The sequence below is a fragment of the Sminthopsis crassicaudata genome, chromosome 1 (assembly GCF_048593235.1).
Source record: "Sminthopsis crassicaudata isolate SCR6 chromosome 1, ASM4859323v1, whole genome shotgun sequence".
In the NCBI taxonomy this organism is placed as follows: Eukaryota; Metazoa; Chordata; class Mammalia; order Dasyuromorphia; family Dasyuridae; genus Sminthopsis; species Sminthopsis crassicaudata.
In genome coordinates this window covers 574,833,183-574,860,911 of record NC_133617.1, presented here as the reverse complement: position 1 = coordinate 574,860,911, position 27,729 = coordinate 574,833,183, and the positions used below count along the sequence as shown (strand labels likewise).

The 27,729-nt window shown below is 34.5% G+C and overlaps 1 protein-coding gene across 5 annotated transcripts in view; it reads left to right on the top strand.

The window, feature by feature from the left end:
• Nucleotides 1-27,729, top strand: part of RASGRF2 (Ras protein specific guanine nucleotide releasing factor 2) — a 321,033-nt gene that overhangs the window by 288,017 nt on the left and 5,287 nt on the right. For all 5 annotated transcript variants that reach the window (XM_074282189.1, XM_074282188.1, XM_074282187.1 and 2 more), the window contains 7 exons: nucleotides 4,770-4,830; nucleotides 5,587-5,690; nucleotides 8,231-8,315; nucleotides 12,188-12,385; nucleotides 23,433-23,512; nucleotides 25,280-25,400; nucleotides 26,649-26,717. In XM_074282189.1, the coding sequence (XP_074138290.1) occupies nucleotides 4,770-4,830; nucleotides 5,587-5,690; nucleotides 8,231-8,315; nucleotides 12,188-12,385; nucleotides 23,433-23,512; nucleotides 25,280-25,400; nucleotides 26,649-26,717 (718 nt within the window). The remainder of the gene's footprint in view (nucleotides 1-4,769; nucleotides 4,831-5,586; nucleotides 5,691-8,230; nucleotides 8,316-12,187; nucleotides 12,386-23,432; nucleotides 23,513-25,279; nucleotides 25,401-26,648; nucleotides 26,718-27,729) is intronic.

The window sequence follows — 27,729 nt, the reverse complement described above, 5'->3', positions numbered from 1 at the left end:
GCAGTTTCATAAAAACCAAGAAGGGCGAGAGTATATTGGATAAGTGAGGTACAAACTGTGTGAGATAATGAAGAGAATTCATGAAGAATGAGGTCTTTGGATTTAACAATATATTATTGGTGGCTTTGGAGAGAGCCATTTCAGACAAATTGGAGGGTCAGAAGGCAGAATGCAGAGCACTGGGAAAGGGATGGAAAGAGAATGATAAAGACTAAGGAATAAAGTTCTGAAAAAGGGAAAGATAGGACTATGGCTTGAAGGTACTTGAGGGCCATCTGGGCACTTTTGTACATCACTTTGTAGCCATGTTGTATGAAAAGCTGTTTTGGCTTTCTTCCCAAAGGCTGCTCTTTGTCAGTGAAAGGACACTTTTTAATTCAACAATTTTACTCACATTTGATTTCGCATGTCCTAATTTCTCATTCTCTGATTCATAATTGCTCTTTGATGACTTTGCATCAGGTCATCAAAAACTACTCAAAAAAAACAAAAACAAAAACAAAAACAAAAAACAACTCAAGACAACAAAAACTTCAAAAAAGATCTCATCTTTTAATTATACTTGAAGATAATCCAGGAATTTCCCTTATAAGCAATACATTAATTCAATTTTATTTAGGCACTGTATATAGAAGGAGCACTTTAGATTTGTAAGCCTCAGTTGACAATGGGAGTACATTTGCTTCTTGATCACAGTCTAATTGGGATGAAGCTTTATCATGGCTCAGCTCATTCCAATCTGGATGACTTGGAAAATAGATTAATTCCTCATGTATCCTTTAAAGTCAGACAGAGTTCTCCTTCCACTGAAGAAGAGTGAGTGATTCTTCCTTTCTCGGAGCAAACGTTGGTCAGTTCTTTATGGCTGTTTTGACTTTTCCATCCATTTAGACTGAAAGTAGCAAGTGCATCAGGAAGCTAAGTGACACAGTTGATAGAGTACCAGTTACAGGAGTTGCTTCCTGAGTTCAAATCTGTCCTCAGACAGTTAACAGCTGTGTAACACTGGACAAGTCACTGTATCTTATTTGCCTCAGTTTCCTCAATGTAAAATGAGGTGGAGAAGGAAATGGCAAACCCTTCTGGTGTCTTTGCTATGAAAACCCCAAATGAGGGCGTGAGAAGTCAGAAATGACTGAAATGACTGAACAACAAAGCAAGTGCAATTTTAAAATGTTCTTGAGGACACAATGGCCTTTGATAATAACCAAACTTGTATATATTGCACTGATTAAGCCAGAGGAGGTATCCTAGTATGGTAGAAAAACCATATAATGCTTGAATTCTAGTCCCAGTTTCCCCACTAAGCAGACAGATAAATTTTGTAGTATCCTGTCTGTACAGGATAGCAAAAGTAAATACACAAGAAAACTCATGAGCAGCTCTAAATAGAGGTGGTCCCCAGGTTATTTTGGTTTTGGATATCTATTCAGAGAGGTCCATATATAAGTTCCAGTTGATATAAGTACATCATGACAATTCTGGAGACTTAAGATGAGGAATTTCACTTTATGATAAAATAATCTCAATTTGGATGCTACTGCTTTTGTTTGGGTTATAAATTTGTTTCTGGGAAAGTTAGATATGTCTGCATTATTGGTCATATCTGCAATATTTGGTCACTGTAGGTTACAAAAACATTTATTGAATGCTAATTCATCTAAGCAGTGGTGATTAACAGAGAATGTGAAAAAGGACTTCCATAAAAAATGTGCCTTTTCTCATCCATATCATAAAATTTGTTGGCTTATGGGACTCTGAATAGCATTGCTTTAGCTCATAGTTATCATTATGATATATAATTGATCTCAGGCCACGGAAGAAATCAAAAGGGATTTTGAAAATCATGTAAGAGAAGTAGAAGAAAAATTGGGGAAAGAAATGAAAGTGATACAAAAGAAAGTACAAAAAAATTAATGAGAACAATGCTTTAAAAACCAAAATTTATCAAATGGAAAAGGAAGTACTTAAAAGCTCACTGAGGAAAATAATTCCTTAAAAATTAGATTTGAGCAAGTAGAAGCTATTAAATTTGGGAGAAATAAAAAAAACAATAAAAAAGAAGAGAATGAAAAAAATAGAAAATAATGTGATAACTCATTAGAAAAACAACTGATATGGAAAGTAGATCTAAGACAGAGAATTTTAAAGTTATTGGCCTATTATTCCAAGGTACTATTTCAGATTGTTAAGGCAACAGAAAAAGATAATGATAATTGTTCAATGGGATGTGGAAAAACTGGAAAACTAATCCATTGTTGGTGGAATTGTGAATTGATCCAACCACTCCAGAGAGCAATTTGGAACTACGCCCAAAAGGTTATCAAATTATGCACACCCTTTGATCCTTCAATGTCTCTATTGGGTCTATATCCCAAAGAGATCACAAAAAAGGGAAAAGGACCCAGATGTGCAAAAAATGTCTGTAGCAGCCTTTTTTGTAGTGTAAGGAACTAGAAAGTGAGCAGATACTCATCAGTTGGAAAATGGCTGAATAAGTTTTTGAATATGAATGTAATGTAATAATATTGTTCTATATGAAAAGATGAGAAGGCTGATTTCAGAAAAGCTTGGAAAGACTTGCATGGTGTTGCTAAGTGAAGTGAGTAAAGCCAAGAGAACACTGTACATAGAAACAGCAAGATTATATAATCATCAACTGTCAAGGACTTGGTTCTTTTCAACACAAAGCAAAATAAATAAACAAACAAACAAACAAACAAATAAATAAATAAATCCAATAGATTTGTGATTGAAAGAGTCATTCGCATCCAGAGAGAGAGAACTATGGAGAATGAATGTGAATCAATGCATAGTATTTTTATCTTGTTGTTATTGTTTATTTTTCTCATTTTTTTTTACTTTCACCTTTTGATCTGATTTTTCTCGCACAACATGACAAATATAGAAATATGTTTAGAAGAATTGCATATGTTTAACCTATATTGGATTACTTGTTGTCTGTGGGAGAGGTTGGGGTGAAGGGAGGGAGAAAAGTTTGGAAAAAAAAGATTTTTCAGGGATCACTTTTTTTAAAAGTTTTTTTATTTTCAAAATATATACATGGATAATTTTTGACATTTACCCCTACAAAACAATTTTTAAAATGTTCTAATTTTTCCCTCCCTTCCCCTAGCTCTTCTCTGTCAGCAAGTGATCCAATATATGTTAGCCGTGTGATTCCTCTCTCAATATTTCCACAAATATCATGCTGTGCCAGAAAAATCAGATCAAAAAGAAAAAAAAATGAGAAAAAACAAAATGCAAACAAACAACAAAAAGAAGGAAAATACTATATTGTAGTCCACATCACTGGGTACAGTGGCTTTCTTCATCACAAGACTATTGCTGACAAGAGCTATGTCTATCAGAATTGATCTTTATATAATCTTGTTGTTGCTATGTATAATGATCTCCTGGTTCTGCTCATTTCACTTAGCATTAGTTCATGGAAGTCTCTCCAGGATTCTTCCTGCTGATCATTTCTTATAGAATAATAATATTTCATAACATTCATATATCATAACTTGTTCAGCCATTCTCCAACTGATGGGCATCCACTCAGTTTCCATTTTTTTACCACTATAAAAATGGCTGTCACAAACATTTTTGTACATGTGGGTTCCTTTCCCTCTTTTATGATCTCTTTAAGATACTGCTGGATCAAAGGATATGTACAGTTTGATAGCCTTTTGGACATACTTCCTAATTGCTCTCCAGAATGGTTGAATCAGACAACTCCACCAACAATGTATTAGTGTCCCAGTTCTCCCACATCCCCTCCAATATTTGTCATTATCTTTTCCTGACATTTTAGCCAATCTGAAAGGTGTGTGGTGGTACTTCAAAGTTGTCGTAATTTGCATTTCTCTGATCAATAATGATTTAGAGAACATTTCCTATGACTTGAAATGGTTTTAATTTCTTCATCTGAAAATTGCCTATTCATAGTCTTTAACCATTTATCATTTGAAAAACAGCTTGAATTCTTATGAGTTTGAGTCAATTCTCTATATATTTTAGAAATACGGCATTTATCAGAACCCTGCAAGGGTGAATTTTAAAAACTCTCTTTGTATATATCTTGAAAATAAAAACGTATTATCAAAAATGTTATGAACCACCCCAAATGAAATAAAATAAAATTATTGGTCTACCTGAAAGCTATGATCCAAAAAAAAAAAATCCTAAACTTCATCATTCAAGACATTATTGAAGAAAACTGCCCTGATATTCATTATGGAAACTATGAGCTAAAACAATGCTATTTGGAGACCTATAAGACATCAGAGTTTATCATATGGATAAGAAAAGGCACATCTTTTATAAAACTCCTCTATCGCATGCTCTGCTGTTAATTATTTATATGAATTAGCAGCTGGGTGGTTCAGTGGATAGAGGGCTGAACCTGGAGTCAGGAAGCCTCTGGCACTGTGTGACCCTGGGCAAGTTACTAAACCCTATTTGTCTCAATTTCTTCATCTGTAAAATGACCTGGAGAAAGAAATGGCAAACCACTCCAGTATCTTTACCAAGAAAACCCTACATGGCATTACAAAGAGAACGAGACAACTTAAATGACTAAACAACAGCACATCAATATAACCAGTTTCTGTTGAGTATCACTTTGTCTTAACCAAATTCAAGGGGCTTAATTTTATATACCTTTCAACATGGAAGGGGGTGGTAAATGAGTTGTTTTAAATTCTTTTCACTCTTGTCCACAATTAAAAATCTATTTTATATAAGATATTTTGGGATTTTTTTAGGGCCCTCTCTCAAGATGATCAAGATGATACTCACCTCAAAATGGAGGATATAATCCAAATGGTAAGTGTGCCTACATTTTTATCCTGTCAATATTGGTTAAGTCTCTGAGCACAATTTATTACTACTAAGTAGTCACTGAGTCAACATTTAAGAGCATGGTCTTTGAAGAAACTTTATATCACTGTTGGGAGACACAGTTTCAATGTATTAAGAAGTTTTTTTTCTCCTTATCTTTCTCAGGAGGAGGGGCAAGAGGGAAGTTTTAAAATTTACAAAGTGCTTTCTCTTTTTTTTTTTTAATTAATTTTTTTCAATTAACAAGCATGCATTTTAATTGAAAAAAATTTAATTAAAAAAGATAAAGCTCTTTGTAAATCTTGTACCTTTTCTAAATATGAGCTGTTATTATATGTCTGATTCTCTGAGGTGAATTTGTCACCATCTCTAATGCTGCCTCAGAGTTATGTTCCATTTGAAGATTTTGAGCTCTTAAAAACCTACTTATTTCAGAAATGGAAACTGAAAGATAATGTTTTGCCAGTAGTGACCAAATAAATTAGAGGACAGTCTGGGACAATGGAAGATGCACTGTCACTGGAGGCAAAAGACTTGAAATTAAATTTTGACTGATCTATTACTATTACAAATCCGGCTCAGTTATTTAGCCTCTCTAGACCTCAGTTTCTATACCTGTAAAATGCCCTGGTTGTACTAAATGAGCTTTGAGGTACTTTCTGGTTGAAGTTCCATGATCCAGTATTAAGATTAAAGAAACATACATATGATTAACATTGGATTTCCCTTGTTTTCTTGCAGACTGACTGTCCTAAAGCAGAATGCTTTGAAACCCTGTCAGCCATGGAACTTGCTGAACAGATCACCCTGTTAGATCACATAGTGTTCAGGAGCATCCCCTATGAGTAAGTGCCCACCATCACTATCCAAGAGCCTGTAGAATGGCTCTTTGCGTGACCATCCTTTTATTTAGTTGTTTGAGAGATCAGTGCTGATATGCATGGGTAACAATTGTAGGAGCAGATTTAAATGTCAACTTGATCATGCTGGTGTATTTCAAGCCTCTTTATGTTTGTAAGATGCTGACCATCTCCAGGGTCTCCAGGCTATGCTGATTTCTGTGTCACCCTATATGCTGTTGCTATATATGCCCCTAGATTTTACAATCCACAGCAGTTTTTCCCTAGTTTTCTGGGCCAACAGCCTTTTCCCTTTTTCTCACTGGCATCACTGTAAGAATTTCTATAGTTCTGAATCCTGCCTTGCCCCAAAGTAAAACAAATGGGGATAATAGGGGTGGAGCAGAGAATGGGTTAAAGCAGTCCTGTCAACATTCAAATTTCAAATACAAATATAATTTCAAACACAAATGCAAAAAGGGGCCACTAATCCATAGTTAGGGAGCCCTATTGGCCATATGTTGACTTAGTTTTAAAATGTAATATCATCTATGTGTTACTGTGTTTTATTTATCTTGTTAAATACTTCCCAATTACATTTTAATTTGGTTTGGGCTGCATTTGGCAGCATGCCTGACACTTTTGGTTTAAGGGATATTTTCATATTGTACCCATTGGCGCCAAGTATCAGGAAAGTTACTTCTGAGAAAAATGTGAATGAGCTCATAAGCTTAGAAACAGTAAACAGCCTAAACCCGACTGGAAGAACCTTGACTTTGGGCAAATAAGGTAGTGGGTGATTTCAGTCCAGTGATGCACAATTCTCCCAGACTTAGCATACCCTGATATTGATACAGCACCCACTCTGCGTCTACTTTACCAACTCCTACTCATACTGATATCTCAGGTACCCAAAGAGGAGCTAATTATTTCTCCCTTAGGATTCTAGGAGTAACCCTGAGAAGGGCTTCTGAGCCTTCACTGATTACCAGCTGCCAGACTTAATTATCTTTTAGAAAGGAGTACTTATTGAGATTCTCCAGTAAAAACACCCTTCCCTAAGCCTGTGACCCAGTCTTTGACACAAAAAGCACCTGGGGAAAATGGGTTCAAGCTTAGAAAATGCAGGTGACAGACGGGTACTTCAAGGTTCCTGATGCAGCTGTAGGGGTAATGGAGAGAGAACTGGGTCTAGAGTCAAGTAGAATTGGTCAAATTTGGTTTCAGATGACTAGTATCTATGTCATCCTAGGAAATTGGCTTAACCCCTGTTTTCCTCAGCTTCCTCAGCTGTGAAATGGGGAGTTTCACAGTCTATACCTCCCAGAATTATCATGGGGAACAGATGAGATCTTTGATATTTATAAAAGGCACTTAGCACAGTGCTTGATGCTATATAAATACTTATTCTCTTTCTCTCTTGATTACTGGAAGTCCTTTTGTGAGGTCTTCGTGAAGTTTCCCTTTGGTATGTGTTGATTTCTGAAAAATTCTAAAGCTTTATATTTTCTGTGTCTAGTTGATCTTTAAGCATATCTCTTGATTCCCAGTATAGATGCTGCCATCTGTCACTGTTATTCCATCAGTGCTGATGGGAAAGTTCAATTCTCCCAAGTTTCCAAATGTTGCAAGGCTTTCCATCAATGGCAAATGGGCAAGAGGAAAGAGTTTGCCAACTTCCCCCTCAATGATTTCCTCTTAAGAGTTATCCTACTATTATAATTCCAGTTTACAAATTGGCTTGCTATTTTATCCATGCCTCACAGGGGATGACTAATCCTCTGTATTTAAACACATGATGTTTCTTTCTTTTGTGGCATTATCCATTTTCATTCAGTTTATACATAGTTTACTCCATTGACTGATTCCATAATTCAATCAAATTGTTGTTTTTCCTAATAAAGGTATGGAGCATCTTCTCAGCTGCATTAATTAGGTTTGAGGAATGTCATTCATTCTAACAAACGAGAGAAAAAGATACTAAAATGCTGCTTCCAGTTGGACAATTTTTGACAGTTGTGCACAGTCTTGGGAATTCAGTCTGTGACTTATCTAAAACTTAGCTACATGGGAATAATTTTGGTTTCTGGGATAGTACTTGTTTTCTTCATCCATTTATTTATTTCTATTTGTCTTTCCCAACAATTAGAGTTGTATCTATAGTGATTCGAGGGCAGAGAAAGTTCCAAACTTTTGTATAAAAAAATGAGAAATTGACAAAATCCTTCTCTTAGTTATCCTGGCAGGCAAAACTTGAACAATTATAGCTATGGCTATTATTAATTAGCATGGAATCATCTAGGATGTTCCATAAAAACTAAAATGTGGCATCTTCAATGCCTAGAATTGTTTAATATTCTTAATGTATTTTAATTAATTTAATAGTTAACTTATATTTAATATTATTAAAATTTAATCAAATTGACTTTATAAACTTTAAGGCACTATATAAATGTGTACTAGTATCATCATCATCATTTTCATAGCTACCATTATTCCTAAACTAATTGACTTTAGCTGTTTTTGTTTGTTCCTTAAATTTTCAGAGAATTTCTTGGTCAGGGTTGGATGAAATTGGATAAAAATGAAAGAACACCCTACATTATGAAAACCAGCCAGCACTTTAATGATGTGAGTAATCATAAAAAGTAAAAGACTTTTTGTTACATTCCAGGAATGTGAATGTCAGGGTATAAACTTTCCCCTTTAAAACAAATGTTTTATTTCTTTTTTAAACCAGAAGTTATGGAATGCTAAAGCTAACTTTAAAATCCTCCAAGGACAAAAAAGTTTCATGTCTAAGTGTCTAGTATTTTGATGCTACTCAGCTGTGACCCTAAAAAGTTCCAAACTGAATTCAAAATTCTTGCTACTTTAATGAGACATTGGTAATGCAAATCTCTTCATCAAAATGCAACAGAGCAATATATAACCTCATTTGTCATCATTTAAAAAATATATTGGTCTGGGTAATTTTTCATCTCTGCTTCACCTTTTATCTTTGTATTCAACCATTATCCCCATTTTCCAGGTGAGAAAAAAGAAACAGGTAGAGGTTAAATGATTTGCTAGGAAGTGTCTTATAGTCTGAACTCATTTATTCCTCATTCTCAATTCTTTATCTTCTGAGCCACTTTCCTGCCTCAAAATGAAATGTTCTGGAAGTATTATTCCTTCCACCTGCATTTAGCAAAGAATTAAAGAATAGTACTTGTAACTTTTTGTAGTGTTTTTAAAAGTTACCATTTTGGAAGCCACAACTCCAAAATATAGAAGGCAAGAGAAGCAGAGAAATAGAAGATTGTCATATTTTCAGAGCTCGAAGAAACTCAGAGAGGTCATCAGCTAATTTGTGTCTAAACAGTAATCCCCTCTGAGGCAGCCTTTGGTTAAAAAAAATCTTTTATTCCAAGATTGTCCATTCCTTTTTCAACACCTTTCGTTGTTGGGAAGGTACTTTTTGTTTTTTTAATTGTTTTTCCTAAATGAATCTAAAATCTGCCCCTTTGCAACCTTCACCTTCCCTATGTAGTCAGGCAGAGCATATCTCCTTCATGTGGCAAACCTTCAAATGTTTGAACACAATTCTTCTGTCTACTCTCCCCCCAATTCTCCTTTTATCTAGGCTAAACTTTCTCAGTTTTACTGAATAGATGCTTCATGATATGGTTTTAAATCCCTCTCAGCATCCTGAGAGCTTCCATCCTGACAAGATCCTTCCTTAGAGGCAGCTAGATGGTACAGTGGGGATAGCATAGAAATTAAGAGCTCAGAGAAGACCTCAAATTTGACTTCAAACTCTTACCAGCTGTGTGATTATGGGAACATCACTTAACTGCTGCTTGCTTCAGTTTCCTCAGCTGAAAATTGTAGAGCATAAAGGTACTTCTCAGGTTGTTGTGAGGGTCAAATGAGATATTTGTAAAAATGCTTAACATAGTGCCCAGCACATAGGTGCTTAGTGCTTATTCTCTTCCTAATATGGTACTCTTGGTCAGGCTAGACTCTGGACAGTCTAGTAGTTTATGCTCAGGAGAAGAACAAAATGAGACATTCATAGGTCAGCCAGCATTTAACAAAAAGAAGCTTACCAAAAAAGCAAAGAGCTCTGACCATAGATAGCTATTATGAAGAGAGGGAAGAGCAGAACCCAAACCCTGAGAATACTGAAAACAAAATGCCTCCAGATGAAGTATCAGAGTGGGATATGAATTGGTCTCATCTTACAAGGCTCTTTTGAAAGAAATCAAAATGAATCTTAAAAGAGAGTTAGACGAAAAATGGGGAAATGAAATGAGAGCTTTGCAGGAGAGTTTAGAAAAGGATACATAGAAATTGGTTAAAGAAAACAACTTTAAAAATGGATTTGGCAAGATGGAAAAAGAAAACAACTCCTTGAAAAATAGAATTGGTAAAATAGAAAAAAAATTCCATTGAACAAAACAACTCCTTTAAAAGTTCAATTCATGAAATTCAAAAGGAAATTTTAAAAAGCTAACTGAAGAAAATAATTCACTAGAAATTAAAATTAGAAAAATAGAAGTGAATGACTCAATGAAACATCAAGAATCAGTCAAACAAAACCAAAAGAATTGAAAAAAATAGAAGAAAAACAACTAAACTACAAAATAGATACAGGAGAAAAAAAAAGTCTAAGAATTATTGGATTACCTGAAAACCATGATGAAAAAAAAATTCAAGAAATCATCAAGGAAAATTGTACTGATATCCTAGAATCAGAGGGTTAAATAGTCATTGAAAGAACCCATCCATCATGCCTGAGAGAGACCTCAAAATGAAAACTTCAAGGAATATTGTAGCTAAATTCCAGAATTATTAGATTAAAAAGAAAATATTATAAATAGCTAGAAATAAACAACTCAAATATGGAGGAGCCACAGTCAGGATTACCCAGGGCCTAGCAGCTTCTACTTTAAAGGATGGAAGGGCCTGAAATGTGACAATCCAGAGGGCAAAGGAACTTGGACTGCAGCCAAGAATCAACTACCCAGCAAAACTAAACATTATATATCAGGGGAAAATTGGACATTCAATGAAATGGAGGATTTTCAATTATTTTTGATGAAAAGAGCAGAGCTAAGCAGAAAATTTGATTTTCAAATACCAAACTTAAGAAAGCATAAGAAGGTATAAAGAAAAAAAAAACTTTGTTTTTTAAAGGTTAAAATATTTAAATCTCTACATCTGAAATGATATGTGTAACTCTTGAGAACTATATCTTTGTTAGGGGTACATTTAGAGGATGTAGATATAAGTTGCTTTTAATGTGGTGAGAAACTGGGGTGGAAGAAAAAGAGCCTTACTTAATAGTAGCATAGATACAGTGTTCAGGAAGGATACAGCATTTCTTTAGTTAAGCAAAACTAGCAGCCCCCAGATTTGCCATAATGGAATGTCTGAAGACATTGCCTCTCCATCTCATTCCTCATGCACTAGGTTTTTGTACATACGTGATTTGAGGCTTAATTCCTGGACCAGCTAACCCTTGAAGACATTTAAGGAAATGTCTTTTCCTTTTAAGGAAAAAAAAAAGTTTAGTGACCATGAGAGACCTTGGTAGCTACTGCCTCTGTCATATCTGGGATTTCCAGAATTGAGCATAATACTCCAGGGTCAGCTACTTGGTGCCTGAACTCAGGAAGGCTATATTTCTGAAGTCAAATCCAGCTTAAACACTTACTAGTAGATGTCCCTTGGCAAATCACTTAAATCTTATCAGTTTCCTTATTTGTAAAATGAGCTGGAAAAAGAAACGGCCACCCTCTCCAGTACCTTTTCTAAGGAAACCCCAAAAAGGGCCATGACAATTTGGACACAACTGAAAGGAATAAATAACAAAGTTCAAGATATAATCTCAGAAAAATGATCACCTCTCACATTCTAAATTTTTTGTTTCTTTCTCTTAATGCATTTTAAGGACAAATGAACTGTTATGACTGCCCTGTCATATGCAAACTCATGCTTAGTTTGCAGTCCTCTATCAACTGAGAAATCATTCTCTAATGGTACTTTTTAAAAACATGCTACTGTGATAATTGAAGTTCATAATGACCTTGATGAGTTTCGAGACCTTTTTGGATTGTCAAAAGAATTAAATTGTTTAACATCTAGTTCAATTCAACAATATTAACTTGTCACTTTGTACAAGACACCATGCTGAACAATGGATATGTGATGATTACTATTTTGGATGTAAGCATATTTTATCCTATTCTAATACTTTGTCAAGTGGGACTATATGTTATATGATTAACAAAACTATTCCATTCACTGGCCCTTCAGCGAGTTCTTCTCTTCACTCTAGAGATGCATGAGATTTCGTTAGTTAATTTTTATAGGGAGCTTAAATGCCTGCAGAAATTTGTATTGAGAGTGGTATTATCAAGACATTTGCCATCTTCTTTTATTGTCTGTGTTAAATAATGTGTGTGTTTTTCCCAAATGCTTCCCTTTAAGTCTGATTTCTTGGCTTTCTGTGCTAGATGAGTAACCTTGTGGCCTCCCAGATAATGAATTATGCTGATGTCAGCTCTCGGGCTAATTCCATTGAGAAATGGGTTGCTGTTGCAGATATCTGTAGATGCATGCACAACTATAATGGAGTATTGGAGATCACCTCAGCCTTAAATAGAAGTGCAATCTACAGGCTGAAGAAAACTTGGGCCAAAGTTTCTAAACAGGTGAGAAAATATCAGTTGCAAGTATTATTCCAAAGATGATTTTCTCTTTTATTAAAAATTATTTAATAATAGCTTTTTATTTTGAAAAATATGCAAAGATAGTTTTCAGCATTTACTCTTGCAAAACCTTGTGTTCTGAATTTTTCTCTCTCTCTTCCTCCCATCCTCTCCCCCAGACAGCAAGTAATCCAATATATGTTAAACATGTGCAGTTCTTCTATACATATTTCCATATTTATTATGCTGCATAAAAAAGCAGATCAAAAAGGGAAAACGAAATAGAAATTTAAAAAGCAAATAAACAACAGAAAAGGTGAAAATACTATGTTGTGATCCACATTCAGTCCCCACAGTGCTCTCTCTGAATGAATATGGTTCTCTCCATCACAAATCTATTGGAATTGACTTGAATCACTTCATTGTTGAAAAGAGCCATGAGGTGACTTTCTCTTAAGAGGTGGAGGTCACTAAATTGAGTGCCAAGATAAATATTGCTAATTAGGAAATCATTTAATAAAATGAACAGTGCAATTGCCAAAGTGAAGTGCCCACTTGGACAATTATTGTGTTCTTGACACTAATTAATCTCTCTTCTGTTCCTTTCTAAACCAATAATTTTAAGAAAAAAAAAAACAATTTAAGCCAAAACATTTATAAAAAATATTTGGGAAAGAAAGCCTAACTTGTTTGGTTATCAGATTGGAATATTTTTCTACAAACCTATAGTCCAGGTAGGTTTCCAGAAAGTTTACTTTGCTACTGCTAGTTTGGATTTTCCCCCAACTAATAAGGATTTGCTTTCTTTCTTTCTTCCCTCTTCCCCAGGGGAAGGGCAGGGAGTAAGGAGGGGGGAAAGAAAGCAAAGCCCTTGCAACAAATATGCATAATCAAGCAAAACAAATTCTCACATTGCTAATGTTCAAAAATGTCTCTTACTTTTCTTATCTAGTCCATCTATCCCTTCAACTTAAGAAGATAGGTACCACATTTTATCACAAATCCTTTAGAATCATGATTGATCATTCCATTGATCAGAATTCTTGGATGTTTTTATTAAAAATGTTTATTTTTAGTATTGTTAGTATTAAACATTGTTTTCGGTTCTGCTAGCATCACTTCATTAATTAAGCATGAGGTTCAAGGATATTCCAGGTCTCACCACTTTTCCATTTGTGTAGATTTCTCTTATGCTTTCCAGTTACATCAGATGAACTCCCTTCTGCCATTCTCTTTTCTTTCCTAGTGTATCCTATCCTCTCTTACTTTCTACTTAGCTCTGATCTTTCCATCAGGAATATTTGGATGTTCTCTTGTTCATTAAAATTCCATTTTCTCCCTGTAGTATTATACTCATTTTTGTTGGGTAAGTTAATTGCTTTTTGGAATATCATATTGCATGCTCTCTTGCTTTATAGTGGTAGCCACTTATTTTTGTATGATTTCAGTTGGTTTTGTTCCTTGGTATTGAAGTTTTCTTTTCAAGTTGCTTTGATCTAGAAGCTCTGAATTTTGGTCATGACTTCATTTTGGGTTTCCTTCAGGCAGTGACCAATGCCCTCTGATTCTAAATTATATATACAGTTTTCTTTCATAATTTCTTAAAATATAATATCCAGGCTCTTTATTTTTTCAGATAGTCCAGTGATTCTTAAATTAACTCTTCTTGATTTGTCTTCTATGTCAAGTTTTTAAAATAAGAGATATCTTATTTGGAAAGAGTTCTAAAATTTTTGACTTTATTTTTTTATATTTTTCTATTTGGTCCATTAGAATTTTCAGGGAGGATGTTACTTATGTTAACTTTTGTACCTCTCATGCTAAACTGCTATTTCTTTTTTCTCTTTTTACTATATATATACATATATATATATATATGTATATATATGTATATATATGTATATATACATATATATGACACATATATATGTATATATATAATTTAGATGTTTTATTTTTTATTTATTAAATTTATTTTATTTAAAAATAAAGTAAGAAAAAAAAAAGAAATGCAAAACAAAATGAAGCAAAGCAAAAAAGAAGATTGTCATATGCCTAGCAGAATATCAGGGAGAATTCCAAATACATAACAAATTGCCAGATCAAGAAAGTATATATTTTAGTAGAAGAAATTATATTCACGAATGTCTACTTTTTCTTTACTTCCTTGTAATTGTTCTTTGGTTCTCTGCTGTGCACCTTATTTACTTTTTCCTTTTCCCCCCTTTCATTCCCCCACCCCCAAGCAAACTACAGTTAAGAAAAGATATATTTATGTATACATATGTAAATACGTACATACACACACACATCCCACATACACACGTATCTTTCCTATCCCTGCTGACTCTTTAATTAAATTCTGCTCCCTAACTTGCTTTATTATTACTTAACTTACCCTCACCCAAGGATCCCTACCTTGTCTTCTCTTATCCTTTGCTCTCCCATCTGCCCATACCTTCCCTCTTATTTCTTTCTTTTCTTCTTCTTTTTTTTCCTGAGGCAATTTGGGTTAAGTGACTTACCCAGGATCATATAACTAGGAAGTATTAAATGTCTAAGGTCAAATTTGAACTCAGGTCCTCCTGACTTCAGGGCTAGTGCTCAATCCACTGTGTACCAAGCTGCCCCTCCCTCTTATTTTTTAATAGATTTTGGAGGATACTATACCCTTCATGGTATATATATATATATAATGTTGTCTATTGAACCCATTTGTGATGTGAATAGGTTTTCAGAACTATAAGCCCTCCTCTTCCATCTAATGCCTCTGTGTCTTTTCTTCTTTACCTCATTTGCATAACATGATTACTATTTTTACCTTAATTCTGCCAATCTTTCTTTTGAGCTATCCTATTGTTGATGTGAATCTTAAAGATATACATATATAAAAAACATAATTTGTCCATGTTTAAACAGTTTGTCCATGTTAAATTCTTTAAAATTAATCTTTCATATTGGCTCTTAGATGTTAAATTTTCTGTTAAATACTGGTTTGGTTGATAGGAAATCCTGAAAATCTGCAAGTTGGTTTAATGTCCATTTTTTTCTCATTTAAAAATTATGGATAATTTTGCTGGATATGATATTTTTGGCTGCAGGCCTAGCCTTTTGATTCTCAGTTGGTATGATTCCAAGACCTGTGGTCTTTTATTGTAGTTGCTGATAAGTCTTGTACAATTTTAATTGTAGTTCCAGATTATTTGAATTGTTTTTTATTGTTTCTTGCAAAATTTTCTCTTTGAGCTGGGTTGTTTGAAATTTGGCAATAATATTTCTGAGGGTTTTCTACAAAGGATCTCTTTGAGGTGGTAATCAGTGGATTGTGTTTTTTTTTCTATTTCTACTTTCCACTCATATTCTATCACTCCAAGACAATTTTCTTGAATTATTTCCCTCATTATTGTGTCAAGGTTCTATTTTTGAAAAGAATTTTCTGGCAGTGCAATTATTCATATATTTTCTCTTCTTGATCTGTTCTCCAGATCTGTTGTTTTTCTTATAATATGTTTCACATTCGTCCTATTTTCTTTCTCATTCTTTATGATCTGTTTTGTTATTTCTTGGTCTCATAGCTTTACTAGCTTTCCCTTGCCCGATTCTAATTTTCTAAGAATTATTTTCATTTTTGAGGCTTTACCTCCTTTTTTAGTTGGTTAAAATTTTTAAAATAGTCTTTTTAGTTTTCCCTCAATGTCTCTTATTTGATTTTTAAATTCTTTTTTGAATTCTATAAATACTCTCTGGGTAGGGAGCTATTTAATATTGCTCTTTGGAGCTGAAACTTTTTTTCTTAATTAAAGTGTTCTCCTCTGTAGATGAATCCTGATCTTCCTGTTCTCATAATATGTTTCAATGGTGGGGTTCTTTATTCTTTGCTGGGTTCATTTCTTTTTTTTAATAATATGTATTAGTGTAAGCACCTCTAATTGTGGGGGTAAGGTGGGAAGGAGGGAGATGGTGCCTCAAGCTTCTTTCCAGCTCTCCTCTCTGACCAGGAACCCCAAACCAAGACCACCATCCTCCTACAAGTGCCCACAGCCAGCAGCATCCTTGCCCTCTTGCCTCTGCACTCACCAGGCGCTGGTTTTCTCTCTCACCAGGGCAGCATCTCAGCAGCACAGCTGGGCCTAGGATTCCTAATCAGTGAGGTTCCCTCAGTCCTCGCTGACTCAGACCCCAGCTCCACAAACAGTCCAGGAGATGAAAGTCTCTGTGGTTCCTGCTGAGGCTCTAGCTACACCTAGCTAGTCTGAGGGATCCCCAGTTAAATTTTCTGCAGATTTAGCCTAGAGGTGTTTGTACTTCCCACAGCCCCTGCAAGGTCTTTTCAAAATCTCAGGTTGAGAGAACCCCTGTTCTTTCCCAAGTCTTCTTGATTTTTCTGTAGTCTGTGAAAGCCCCAAGGCTCAAATTTGTTTTATTTGTGGAAGAAATCAATCAAGAGAGCTTGAAATTGATCAATCTACTCCACCATCCTCCCAGAATCTTCCCCTCTTTCTTTTCAAATCTCTCCTCTTTAGCTTTTATTTCTTTGTTATTTCTTTCCTCAATGTCTCTCATTTTGATACAATTTTAAAATCTGTTTTTGACATTTACATTATTTCTTCTAAGGTTTCAAAATGATCTTTTAGACAATCTTTATTTTTCTTTAAGGATATTCATAGGTATTTTGGAGTTATATTTCTCTTTTGAGTTTTTGTCTTGGATTTCACAAGCCTTAAAAACCACACACAACAATTCCTTCTTTATTATTTGTAAAAGCTTTTTATTTTCAAAATATATGTATAGATAGTTTTCAAAATTCACTCTTGCAAAATCTTGAGTTCCAAATTTTTTCTCCCTCCCTTCTCCTCATTCCCTCCCTCAGGTGGCAAGTTATCCAAAATATGTTAAGCATGTATAATTCTTCTATACATATTTTCACAATTATCATTCTGCACAAGAAAAATCAGATCAAAAAGGAAAAAAAATTAGAAGAAAAACAAAAAATAAGCAAACAACAACAAAATAAGTGAAAATATTATGTTATGATCCACAATCAGTCCCCACAGTCCTCTCTTTGGGTGCAGATAGCTTTCTCCATCACAAATCTATTGGAACTGGCCTGAATCACCTCACTGAACAACAATTCATTTTTTCAGTGGTCAGTAGCTGCTTGCCTGGCTGGCAGTTCTAAGGGCTATCTGTGGTCCTGGCCCCTTTAAGAAAACTCTTTTATTATTGACCTGGCTAGATGGAGAATGAAGACTTGATCAACTCTACACTATTGGACTCAGATCTAAGAGTCTACAATCCTGGCTCACCTCTTTTCCATCGTTTCTGCCCTGGTTATTTGTCTATAGATTGTAGGAAAAAAAATATATATATAGAAAGATAGTTTTTCCTATTTCTCAGTCACTACTAAGTCCTATATTCTTCTTAGGTCATTGTTGGAACAACTATGGGGGAAATGGGCCATTCCACCATGCTCATCAATCTTCCTCCAATCTTTATTAACAAACACAATAAAATTAAAAAAAAATCCAAGCCAGCAGCAGTATATCTCACTTTCTCTTAAATCTAAGATTAGAATATGCCAAAGGGGAAAGAGTAAATGCTATTGAGTAGGTAGAGATTGTTTCAATTTTTCCCTCTTTTGCTATCTCATAGTTTTGCTAGCCTGATCCCCAAACCTCATGATTGCTTTTTAAAGATTATTTTCATCCCTTTTTTCTCTTCTCAATCTTTTTTAGAATACCTTTAAACTTTGCCATTAGAATGATTAATTTTATTTTTAAAACCAATATTTAAAGTAACATTTCCCTAGTTAAATGTAAAAAACAATTATAATGTTTATTCCTTTTTTAAAATTTTGAGTTCCAAATTCTACCCCTCCCTTCCTTCCCTCCTTCTTCCATGAAACAGTAAGAAATCTGATAGAGATGATACTAGTACAATAATGTAAAACATTTCCATATTAGGTTTTTTATGCAAGAAGACTAGACAAAAAAAATGAAAGTGAAAAATAGTGTGCTTCAGTCTGTATTCAGACATCTGTTCTTTCCCTGCATGTGAATAACATTTTTCATTATGAGATGGGATTTTCTTGGATCATGTTTTGCTGAGAATAGCTAAGTAATTCATAGTTCTTCATCATACAATATTGCTATCACTGTGTATAGTATTCTCATTATTCTGCTCACTTCACTCTGTATCAGTTCATATAAGTCTTCACAGGTTTTTCTGAAATCACCCTGCTTGTCATTTCTTATAATCTTATATCACAACTTGTTCAACTACTCCCATATTGGTGGGCATCCCCTCAATTTCTAATTCTTGGCTACCACAAAAAGAGTTGTTATCAATGCTTTTGTTTCCACACATCCTTTTCCTATTAAAAAGAATCTTGAGAAGATGAGCAGTGGTATAGCTGGATCAAAGGGTATATACAGTTTTATAGTGTTTTGAGCATAGTTACAAATAGGGCAATTCATTTTAACAAATATTTGGTGAACACATTCCGTGTGAAAGGAACTGTGGGAAATAAAAATAAATACATACGCAAAATGTATGTACATACATATCTAATATATATGTATGCCTATATTATATATTTCTGTATATATATATATATATATATATACATATGTATATATAAATATATATATGTATTGTATTTTTAGTAAGACATGGTTCTGAATTTCATGAAATTTGCCATATTGTTAACTTAAATTATGACCGATATATAAAGGCATGAAATTCTGAAGTGTATATAAATTCACAAAGTATGCATGTGCTAGGTGCTGGGAATAGAAATATCATGAATGAAACCATCCTGTTCACCTAGAGCTTACATTATTATAGGAGAGACAACAAGGACTTATATAAGTATAGAATAAATCTCAAAACAATAAGTACAAGATGGTTTGAGAGGGAGGCACTAGTAGCTGAGCAAAATTTTCCTGCAGAAGGTGGTAAGTGAGCTGAGCCTTGAAGGAAGAAGCTAATTCTCTTTAGGCAGAGGAGGCTCAAGAATGCTTCTGGTGATGAGGAAGGAGAATTTGACAGTCAAATTCTACCAACTACTATAGGAATAAATGGACTATTCCTTAAAATAATAAGGAGCATATATTTAAAACCTTCAGTAAACATCATATGTAATGGTGATAAACTAGAACCTTTCCCTGTAAGATCAGGAGTGAAACAAGGTTGCCCACTATCACCATTACTATTCAATATAGTACTAGAAACTCTAGCCTTGGCAATAAGAGCCGAGAAAGAGATTCAAGGAATTAGAGTAGGAAATGAAGAAATCAAATTATCACTTTTTGCAGATGACATGATGGTATACTTAGAGAACCCCAAAGACTCTGCTAAAAAGCTATTAGAAATAATTCAGAATTTTAGCAAAGTTGCAGGATACAAAATAAATCCACATAAATCCTCAGTATTTTTATATATTACCAACACAATCCAACAGCAAGAGATACAAAGAGAAATTCCATTCAAAATAACAGTGGATAGTATAAAATATTTGGGAATATATCTACCAAAGGAGAGTCAGGAATTATATGAGCAAAATTACAAAACACTTGCCACAAAAATAAAGTCAGATTTAAATAATTGGAAAGACATTCAGTGTTCTTGGATAGGCCGAGCAAATATAATAAAGATGACAATACTCCCCAAACTAATCTATTTATTTAGTGCTATACCAATCAGACTCCCAAGAAACTATTTTAATGACCTAGATAAAATAACAACAGAATTCATATGGAAGAATAAAAGGTCGAGAATTGCAAGGGAACTAATGAAAAAAAAGTCAGAGGAAGGTGGTCTAAGTGTACCTGATTTACAGCTATATTATAAAGCAACAGTCACCAAAACCATTTGGTATTGGCTAAGAAATAGACTAGTTGATCAGTGGCATAGGTTAGGTTCACAGGGCAAGATAGTGAATAAAAATAGCAATCTAATCTTTGACAAACCCAAAGATCCCAAATTTTGGGATAAGAATTCATTATTTGACAAAAACTGCTGGGAAAACTGGAAATTAGTATGGCAGAAACTAGGCATGGACCCACATTTAACACCACATACTAAGATTAGATCAAAATGGGTCCAAGATTTAGGCATAAAATCATAAATAAATTGGAGGAACATGGGATGGTTTACCTCTCAGACTTGTGGAGGAGGAAGGAGTTTGTGTCCAAGGGAGAACTAGAGACCATTATTGATCACAAAATAGAAAATTTTGATTACACCAAATTAAAAAGTTTCTGCACAAACAAAACTAATGCAAACAAGATTAGAAGGGAAGTAACAAATTGGGAAAAAATTTTTACAGTTAAAGGTTCTGATAAAGGCCTCATCTCCAAAATATACAGAGAATTGACTTTAATTTATAAGAAATCAAGCCATTCTCCAATTGATAAATGGTCAAAGGATATGAACAGATAATTTTCAGATGATGAAATTAAAACTATTTCCACTCATATGAAAGTGTTCCAAATCACTATTGATCAGAGAAATGCAAATTAAGACAACTCTGAGGTATCATTACACACCTGTAAGATTGGCTAAGATGACAGGAACAAATATCGATGAATGTTGGAGGGGCTGTGGGAAAACTGGGACACTGATGCATTGTTGGTGGAGTTGTGAAAGAATCCAACCATTCTGGAGAGCAATCTGGAATTATGCCCAAAAAGTTATCAAAATGTGCATACCCTTTGACCCAGCCATACTACTACTGGGCTTATACCCCAAGGAACTACTAAAGAAGGGAAAGGGACCTGTATGTGCCAAAATGTTTGTGGCAGCCCTTTTCATAGTGGCTAGATGCTGGAAGATGAATGGATGTCCATCAATTGGAGAATGGTTGGGTAAACTATGGTATATGAATGTTATGGAATATTATTGTTCTATAAGAAATGACCAACAGGAGAAATACAGAGAGGCTTGGAGAGACTTACATCAACTGATGCTGAGTGAAACGAGCAGAACCAGAAGATCATTATACACTTCAACAATGATACTGTACGAGGATGTACTCTGATGGAAGTGGATTTCTTCAACATAGAGAAGAGCTAATCCAATTCCAATTGATTAATGATGGACAGAACCAGCTACATCCAGAAAAGGAACACTGGGAAATGAGTGTAAACTGTTATTTTTACCTTCTGAATCCAATTCTTCCTGTGCAACAAAAAATTCGGTTCTACACACATATATTGTATCTAGAATATACTGTAATATATTTAACATATATAAGACTGCTTGCCATCTGGGGGAGGGGGTTGGGGGAGGAAGGGAAAAAATCTGAATAGAAGTAAGTGCAAGGGATAATGTTGTAAAAAATTACCCATGCATATGTACTGTCAAAAAATGTTATAATTATAAAATAAAATAAAAATTAAAAAAAAAAATTCTACCAACTACTACCATGAAGGTGCCTGGGAAGATAAAGAGAAATTGGACATGGGCCCTGCCCTCCTAATGAGAACATTATTGAATACATTGTTCTAAATTTTTGAAAGTACTGCTGACAAATTTGGTCATTAAATAAAACAAGTAATGGTTCATTAGCAGGCTTGGTATGAACCCTCAGCTGCCACTGACAGAGACTGGGCTCTGAACCAATGTGATATCTATCAGGATTTCCAAATGGAATGAGTTCATATCAGTTCAAAGAAATCTCTTCTAGCTATTCCTGCAAAATATACACAAAAATCCATTCTTAGATCAGATGTGTAGAGATATAAAATGTGTAAAAATATATAATAGGTTATAGTTCACTGATGAATCTAAGTGATCATGGGCAGCTGGGTGGCACAATGGATGCAGCAGCACATCTTGGGTTAGGACGACTCATGTTTGTGAGTTCAAATATGGCTTCAGACACTAGCTGTGTGACCCTGAGCAAATCACTTAATCCTGTTAATATCAGTTTCCTCATCTGTAAAAATGAGCTAGAGAAGGAAATGGAAAACCATTCTATGATGTTTGCCAAGAAAACCCTAAATGGGATCACAAAAAGTCAGACATGACAAAACAGATAAACTACAATTTAAATAATCACAGTTATGAAATAATTTGGTCTGTATTCAACAAATAGGAAACAGCTATTATGTGCTGGGCACTTGGGATACAAAAATGGATGATATGTGTATAGGTCTTGCTCTTCAGGAGCTTACAGGGGAGAAAAGAATTACGTATTTCCTAGGCTAGCATAATAGCAAAATAGTTGGATTTGCTGCTGTGGCCCCTTTCAGGAGTAGCTGTGCTCCAAATGGTACATTTTGAAAAGTCTGCTGAACTGTGTATTTGAAAGATTTGATTTCAAATTCTGACTCAGATGCTTAATAACTCATGGCAAGTTATTTGATCTATCTTTGGGCCTCAGTTTTCTATAAAGGTAGGCCTGCATTCATTATCATCTTTTTTTGTTATTATTATATCTAATTTAGTCACATCCAACTCTTTGTGATCCCATTTGAGGTTTTCTTGGTAGAGGTACTGGAATGGTTTGCCATTTCCTTCTCCAGCTCATTTTACATATGAGGAAACTGAGGCAAATAAGGTTAAGTGATTTGCCCAGCATTATATGCCTAGTAAATATCTAAGGCCAGTTTTGAACTCAGGCCCTCCTGATTCCAGGCCTGGCACACTATCCACTGTGCCATCTTTGTGCCCCATTGGTCCATTTAATCTCTAAATCCATAAAACCTATGACTTTTCAGGTACTTCATAGCTCTGAGTCCCATGTTCTCTCCAGAACTCCTGAAAGCACGTCAACTCATATACCAAATTTCCTTGTTAAAATTCCAATTTCCTACCCCTTCCCCTCTTTCTTTAAGGTAACTGTCCCTTGGTATTCTCTTGTCCCCATGTGGAGTGAATAATACTACACTGTGGCTTATGTTTTTGTTGTTCATGGTTCCCCTACCCAATGCCTGCTTCTTTTTGAAACAGAAGAATTTTCTGAACTTTCTGTGATTTGGCAACTGATGCTCTGAAAATAACTGCTGCAGAAGGATTTATGGGGTGTTAATGTTTTTCTTTCTAGACAAAAGCTCTTATGGACAAACTTCAGAAGATTGTATCTTCAGAAGGAAGATTTAAAAATCTCAGAGAAACACTCAAAAAGTATGTTTTCTTAATCATTAAAATTATCCACAGAGTGCAGAAACACATCACATATTAAGAATGAGAGTTGGTTTTAATTTTGCTTTCAAAATTATTGTTAAAAATAACTTTATGTGGTTTTCAACGAAAACAATCTATCTCAGTGGAATTTGATTTTTAGTCCACAGATTTAAAGTTTCATCGAATCAACGCCAGGTTTCTTTTTATATTTCCTACATATATAATCAATGGCAAGTATTTTAATAAGTAATGTATATGCCAGGTATTGTGTCATGTCCTTGGAGATTCAGAGACCAAAATTTAGCATTCTTTGCCTCAAGAAGCTTATATTCTATTGAAAGAGACAACATTTATATATGTAATTATGACATATGTAAAATATGACAAATAAATACAAGCTAATTAGGGGAAGGGAAACAGCTTCCAGCTGCTGTTGTTCTCCTTCCCCTAATTAAGTCTTTACTTAATGCTAAAAGACTCCCATTAGTTGAGTTTTGGAGGAAGTAGACTTTGAAAGAGGAAGTGGTTGGGGTTGGGTAGAGTATTGCATTCTAGTTATAAGGGGGCAGCCAGAGCAAGAAATCTTGTGAAGAATCCCAAGAAAAAAATTTGGTGAATTGTAGCCTATAGGATTAGAAGACTGGAAAGGTAATTTTGAACTATTGGAGTTTATTGAGTAAAGGTAAGATGGCCAAACATTAATAAATGAGAAACCTGAGGCTTGGGAAAATTAAGATTTGGCCAAGGTCTCAGAGTTAGTAACCAAACACAGGCTATTTGATGATTCTGGAACAATATCAGAAGTAAAAAATGAGAGACAGCATGGTATAATAAATAGAGAGCTGATCCCTAGCTAAGAAATCTTGGGTCTGAGTTCTGCATCTGACACCTACTTTTTGTGGGACCTTGGTCAAGTCAGTTAGGACTATAAATTTCTAAGATTATAAATTGCAGAGAAGGTGGTAACCTGCATTGGTAGAGGAAATTAACTCACCTGCAACATCTCTCCAACAATGAAAACTCATCATTTAAAAAAATTAATAAAATAATTATTAATAAAAGAAAATGCTAGTTAGATTAAGTAAGCTTGTCCCCTAAACAGCATAAAGAAAGTAAATTATGACCAAAGATGGGACACTAGGTCTCTGCATCACCTAAAGAGCATTTAAATAATCACTGAAAGAGGGGGGAACCAAGCAAACAAACATGTGGCCTGTGATGCTTTCTTTCTGAATCCCTATAAGGACTGGGCCAGATCTAGTCTTACACAACTTTCAGAGAGTTTCCTTAAATGAAGGTGGCTCAGTAGAAAGATAAGCTCAAGTCAGGAATACGTAGTTTGAATTCTGCCTCTGATATTTATCAGATGTGCAACTATGGAGAAATCACTTTAAGTCTCTCTACATTTTAGATTTCTTATCTATAAAATAGGCATGATACCTGTAGTATTTTTCCAGTTACTTTTTATTTTTTCAAATACATGCAAAGATAATTTTCAACATTCACCTTTGCAAAACCTTGTATTCCAAATGTTTCTCCCTCTGTCCCTTAACCCCCTCCCCAAGCAGCAAGCAATCTGCTCTAACTCCTATAGTATTTAAATTACATAGTTATGAAAATCAAATGGGAGTGTATATGGAGTGTTCTACAAGCTTTAAAATGATATATAAATGTTTATTATCATGAAAAAATATTCATTTTTGTTGACTATAGAATAAAATTAATGTGCTAGATAACTAATAGTGACATATCTCCTTCTGCCCCCAGCAATTGTAACCCCCCTGCAGTCCCTTATCTTGGAATGTATCTAACTGATCTGGCATTTATTGAAGAAGGAACACCAAATTTTACTGAGGAAGGCCTTGTCAATTTTTCAAAAATGAGAATGGTAAGTGACTGACTTAAAAAAACAAATTTAATATGTAACTTCTTAGTACATTAAAAAAAACACTTTTACTAACACAGAATTTCTGAGTAGAGTTCATAATGTACTAAATAAAAGTTGAAAATAGTGAAAATATCATTTGTATTTGGTTTCTGGGATGATAGAAAGCTGAGCATCTTCAGGCTAGTTTCATTAGCTGAAGGAGTTTTTAAAAATTAGACAGTGACACTCAAACTAGTGGTTTGTTTTTTATTCATTTCAGAGATGTCCAACTCTTTATGATCCCATTTGAGGGTTTTTTTTTAGCAAAGATGCTGGAATGATTTACAATTTCCCTCTCCAGCTCATTAGGATAGGAAAACTGAGGCAATAAGGGTGAATGACTGGCCTAGACCCCCCACAACTAATAGGTATCTGAAGCCAGATTTCAATTCAGAAAGATGAGTCTTATGGACTCCATGCCCAGAACTCTGTGCACCATTGCTGTCACCCAATATTAGCTGTCCTCTGTACATATGTGCCTTCATATGTAGATGGCAATGGAGTTTAGTCTAATTATTGACAGCAATTGTTCATCTGGAAGACAGAAAGAGAAAGTATAGCCTTCTAGCTTCCTTCTGTGCACACATATATGTACATGTATATTTATGTGTGTATATGTGTATATATATATCTGTGTGTAATACACATAATATTCATGTGTATGTATAAACACACACATATATATGTATAAATAAATATATATATATATGGGCTTATTTCTTTTATTGACTTAGGCAGACTTCAAAGACTCTTTGTTTAAGCTCCCATCTTTCTTTTGCCTTTTCTGTTATCCAGTATTCTCTTAGATCTCTTCGAATTCCAAGTTAGAAATATAGAGATACGATGCTTTTTAAATGAAAAAGGGGGAAAGATAGAAATTAAAACAAGGAATATATAAAGATATATATCTATATATTCAGACTCAGAGTCTGCTGTTTTCCAGGCTTCCTTTCCCATCTAGAACTTGGGCTGTATTTCTGTACTAGCTACTGCCCTGAGACAGATGCCATACAAAGTATATAGATCAGTAAAGAAGAAAACAAGAGGCATAGATAGCAAAAGGACTATAAGACCATCATCTTGGTAGATGCAAAACTGTTTCTTTAGAAAAGCAGCCACAAACAAAGGAAGTTTCCCCTGCAGAATTTGTAGAGAGTAAAATATAAAGGTTTTTTTTGTTTTTTTTTTTTCCTTTTATTTCTTTGCTAGATCTCACACATTATCAGGGAGATACGCCAATTCCAGCAGACTTCCTACAGGATAGATCATCAGCCAAAGGTAATATGGTACTGCCATGTGTGTTATGCTCATTGGAGAAACTGTGCTTAAAGCTAGACCCCAGCTCCAGAAGATGTTGACTGGCCTGTGTGCTTCATGGGGCCTTCCTCCATAAGATGGTGACAGATCCCAGGAGATATTCTGTGAGGTGACAAAAAGTTGCATTCCTCATGGCAAATACCACAGGCTTCTGTATATTTGATGTCACCTTGTACTTATATAAATATAGTATTCTTTCTCAAACACCTGAAGCTGAAATGTCATCATATTTAGCCTATGCATGCATTTTATATATTTGCCTCAAAATCCATCCATCCTAGCAAAATATTTATCTTTTTATTATCTTTTATATTACATAGAAATGAAACTACTTTGGAAATATTTCATTTCACACCTTGGCTGTGTGACATTTTAAAAATTGTAGAGACATAGTTTTTGGATAATTAGTCATTTGATTAATCATACTAGTATATAATTTATAAAAGGATCAGAAGTACTCTCAAATGCCAAAAATCTCTCATGGAATCCACACAGTGTTTATATGCCATTAGGATGGAAATCAACCCTGATTGAAATCTGGGGTTCAGATTCTGATCACTCAGTTTTGATCAAAAAGACTTATCTTTACCCATATTATACTGTCTAAGGTCATGTAGAGTGGTAGTTCTCAAATTTTTGTACTTAGCATCCCTTTATACAATAAAAATTATTGATGATATGTCCAAAATGTTTTTATGTGAGTTACATTTATAGATATTTACTGTATTAGAAATAAAAAGTAATTTTGAATTTGTAGACTCTCTGAAGGGGCTTCAGAGACCCCCAGGAGTCTCTGGATGTACTTTGAGAATCACTGATCTAGACAAGAGGGGGAATCCACTTTTACCCAAATCTGATTGAATAAAACACAATGGGCTAGGATCCATCAATTCACTTAAATTAATATTTCTTTACCTTTTCTGAGTTTTCCCTCTCATTATCAACCATATACTTCCAAGATTGCTTGAATAAC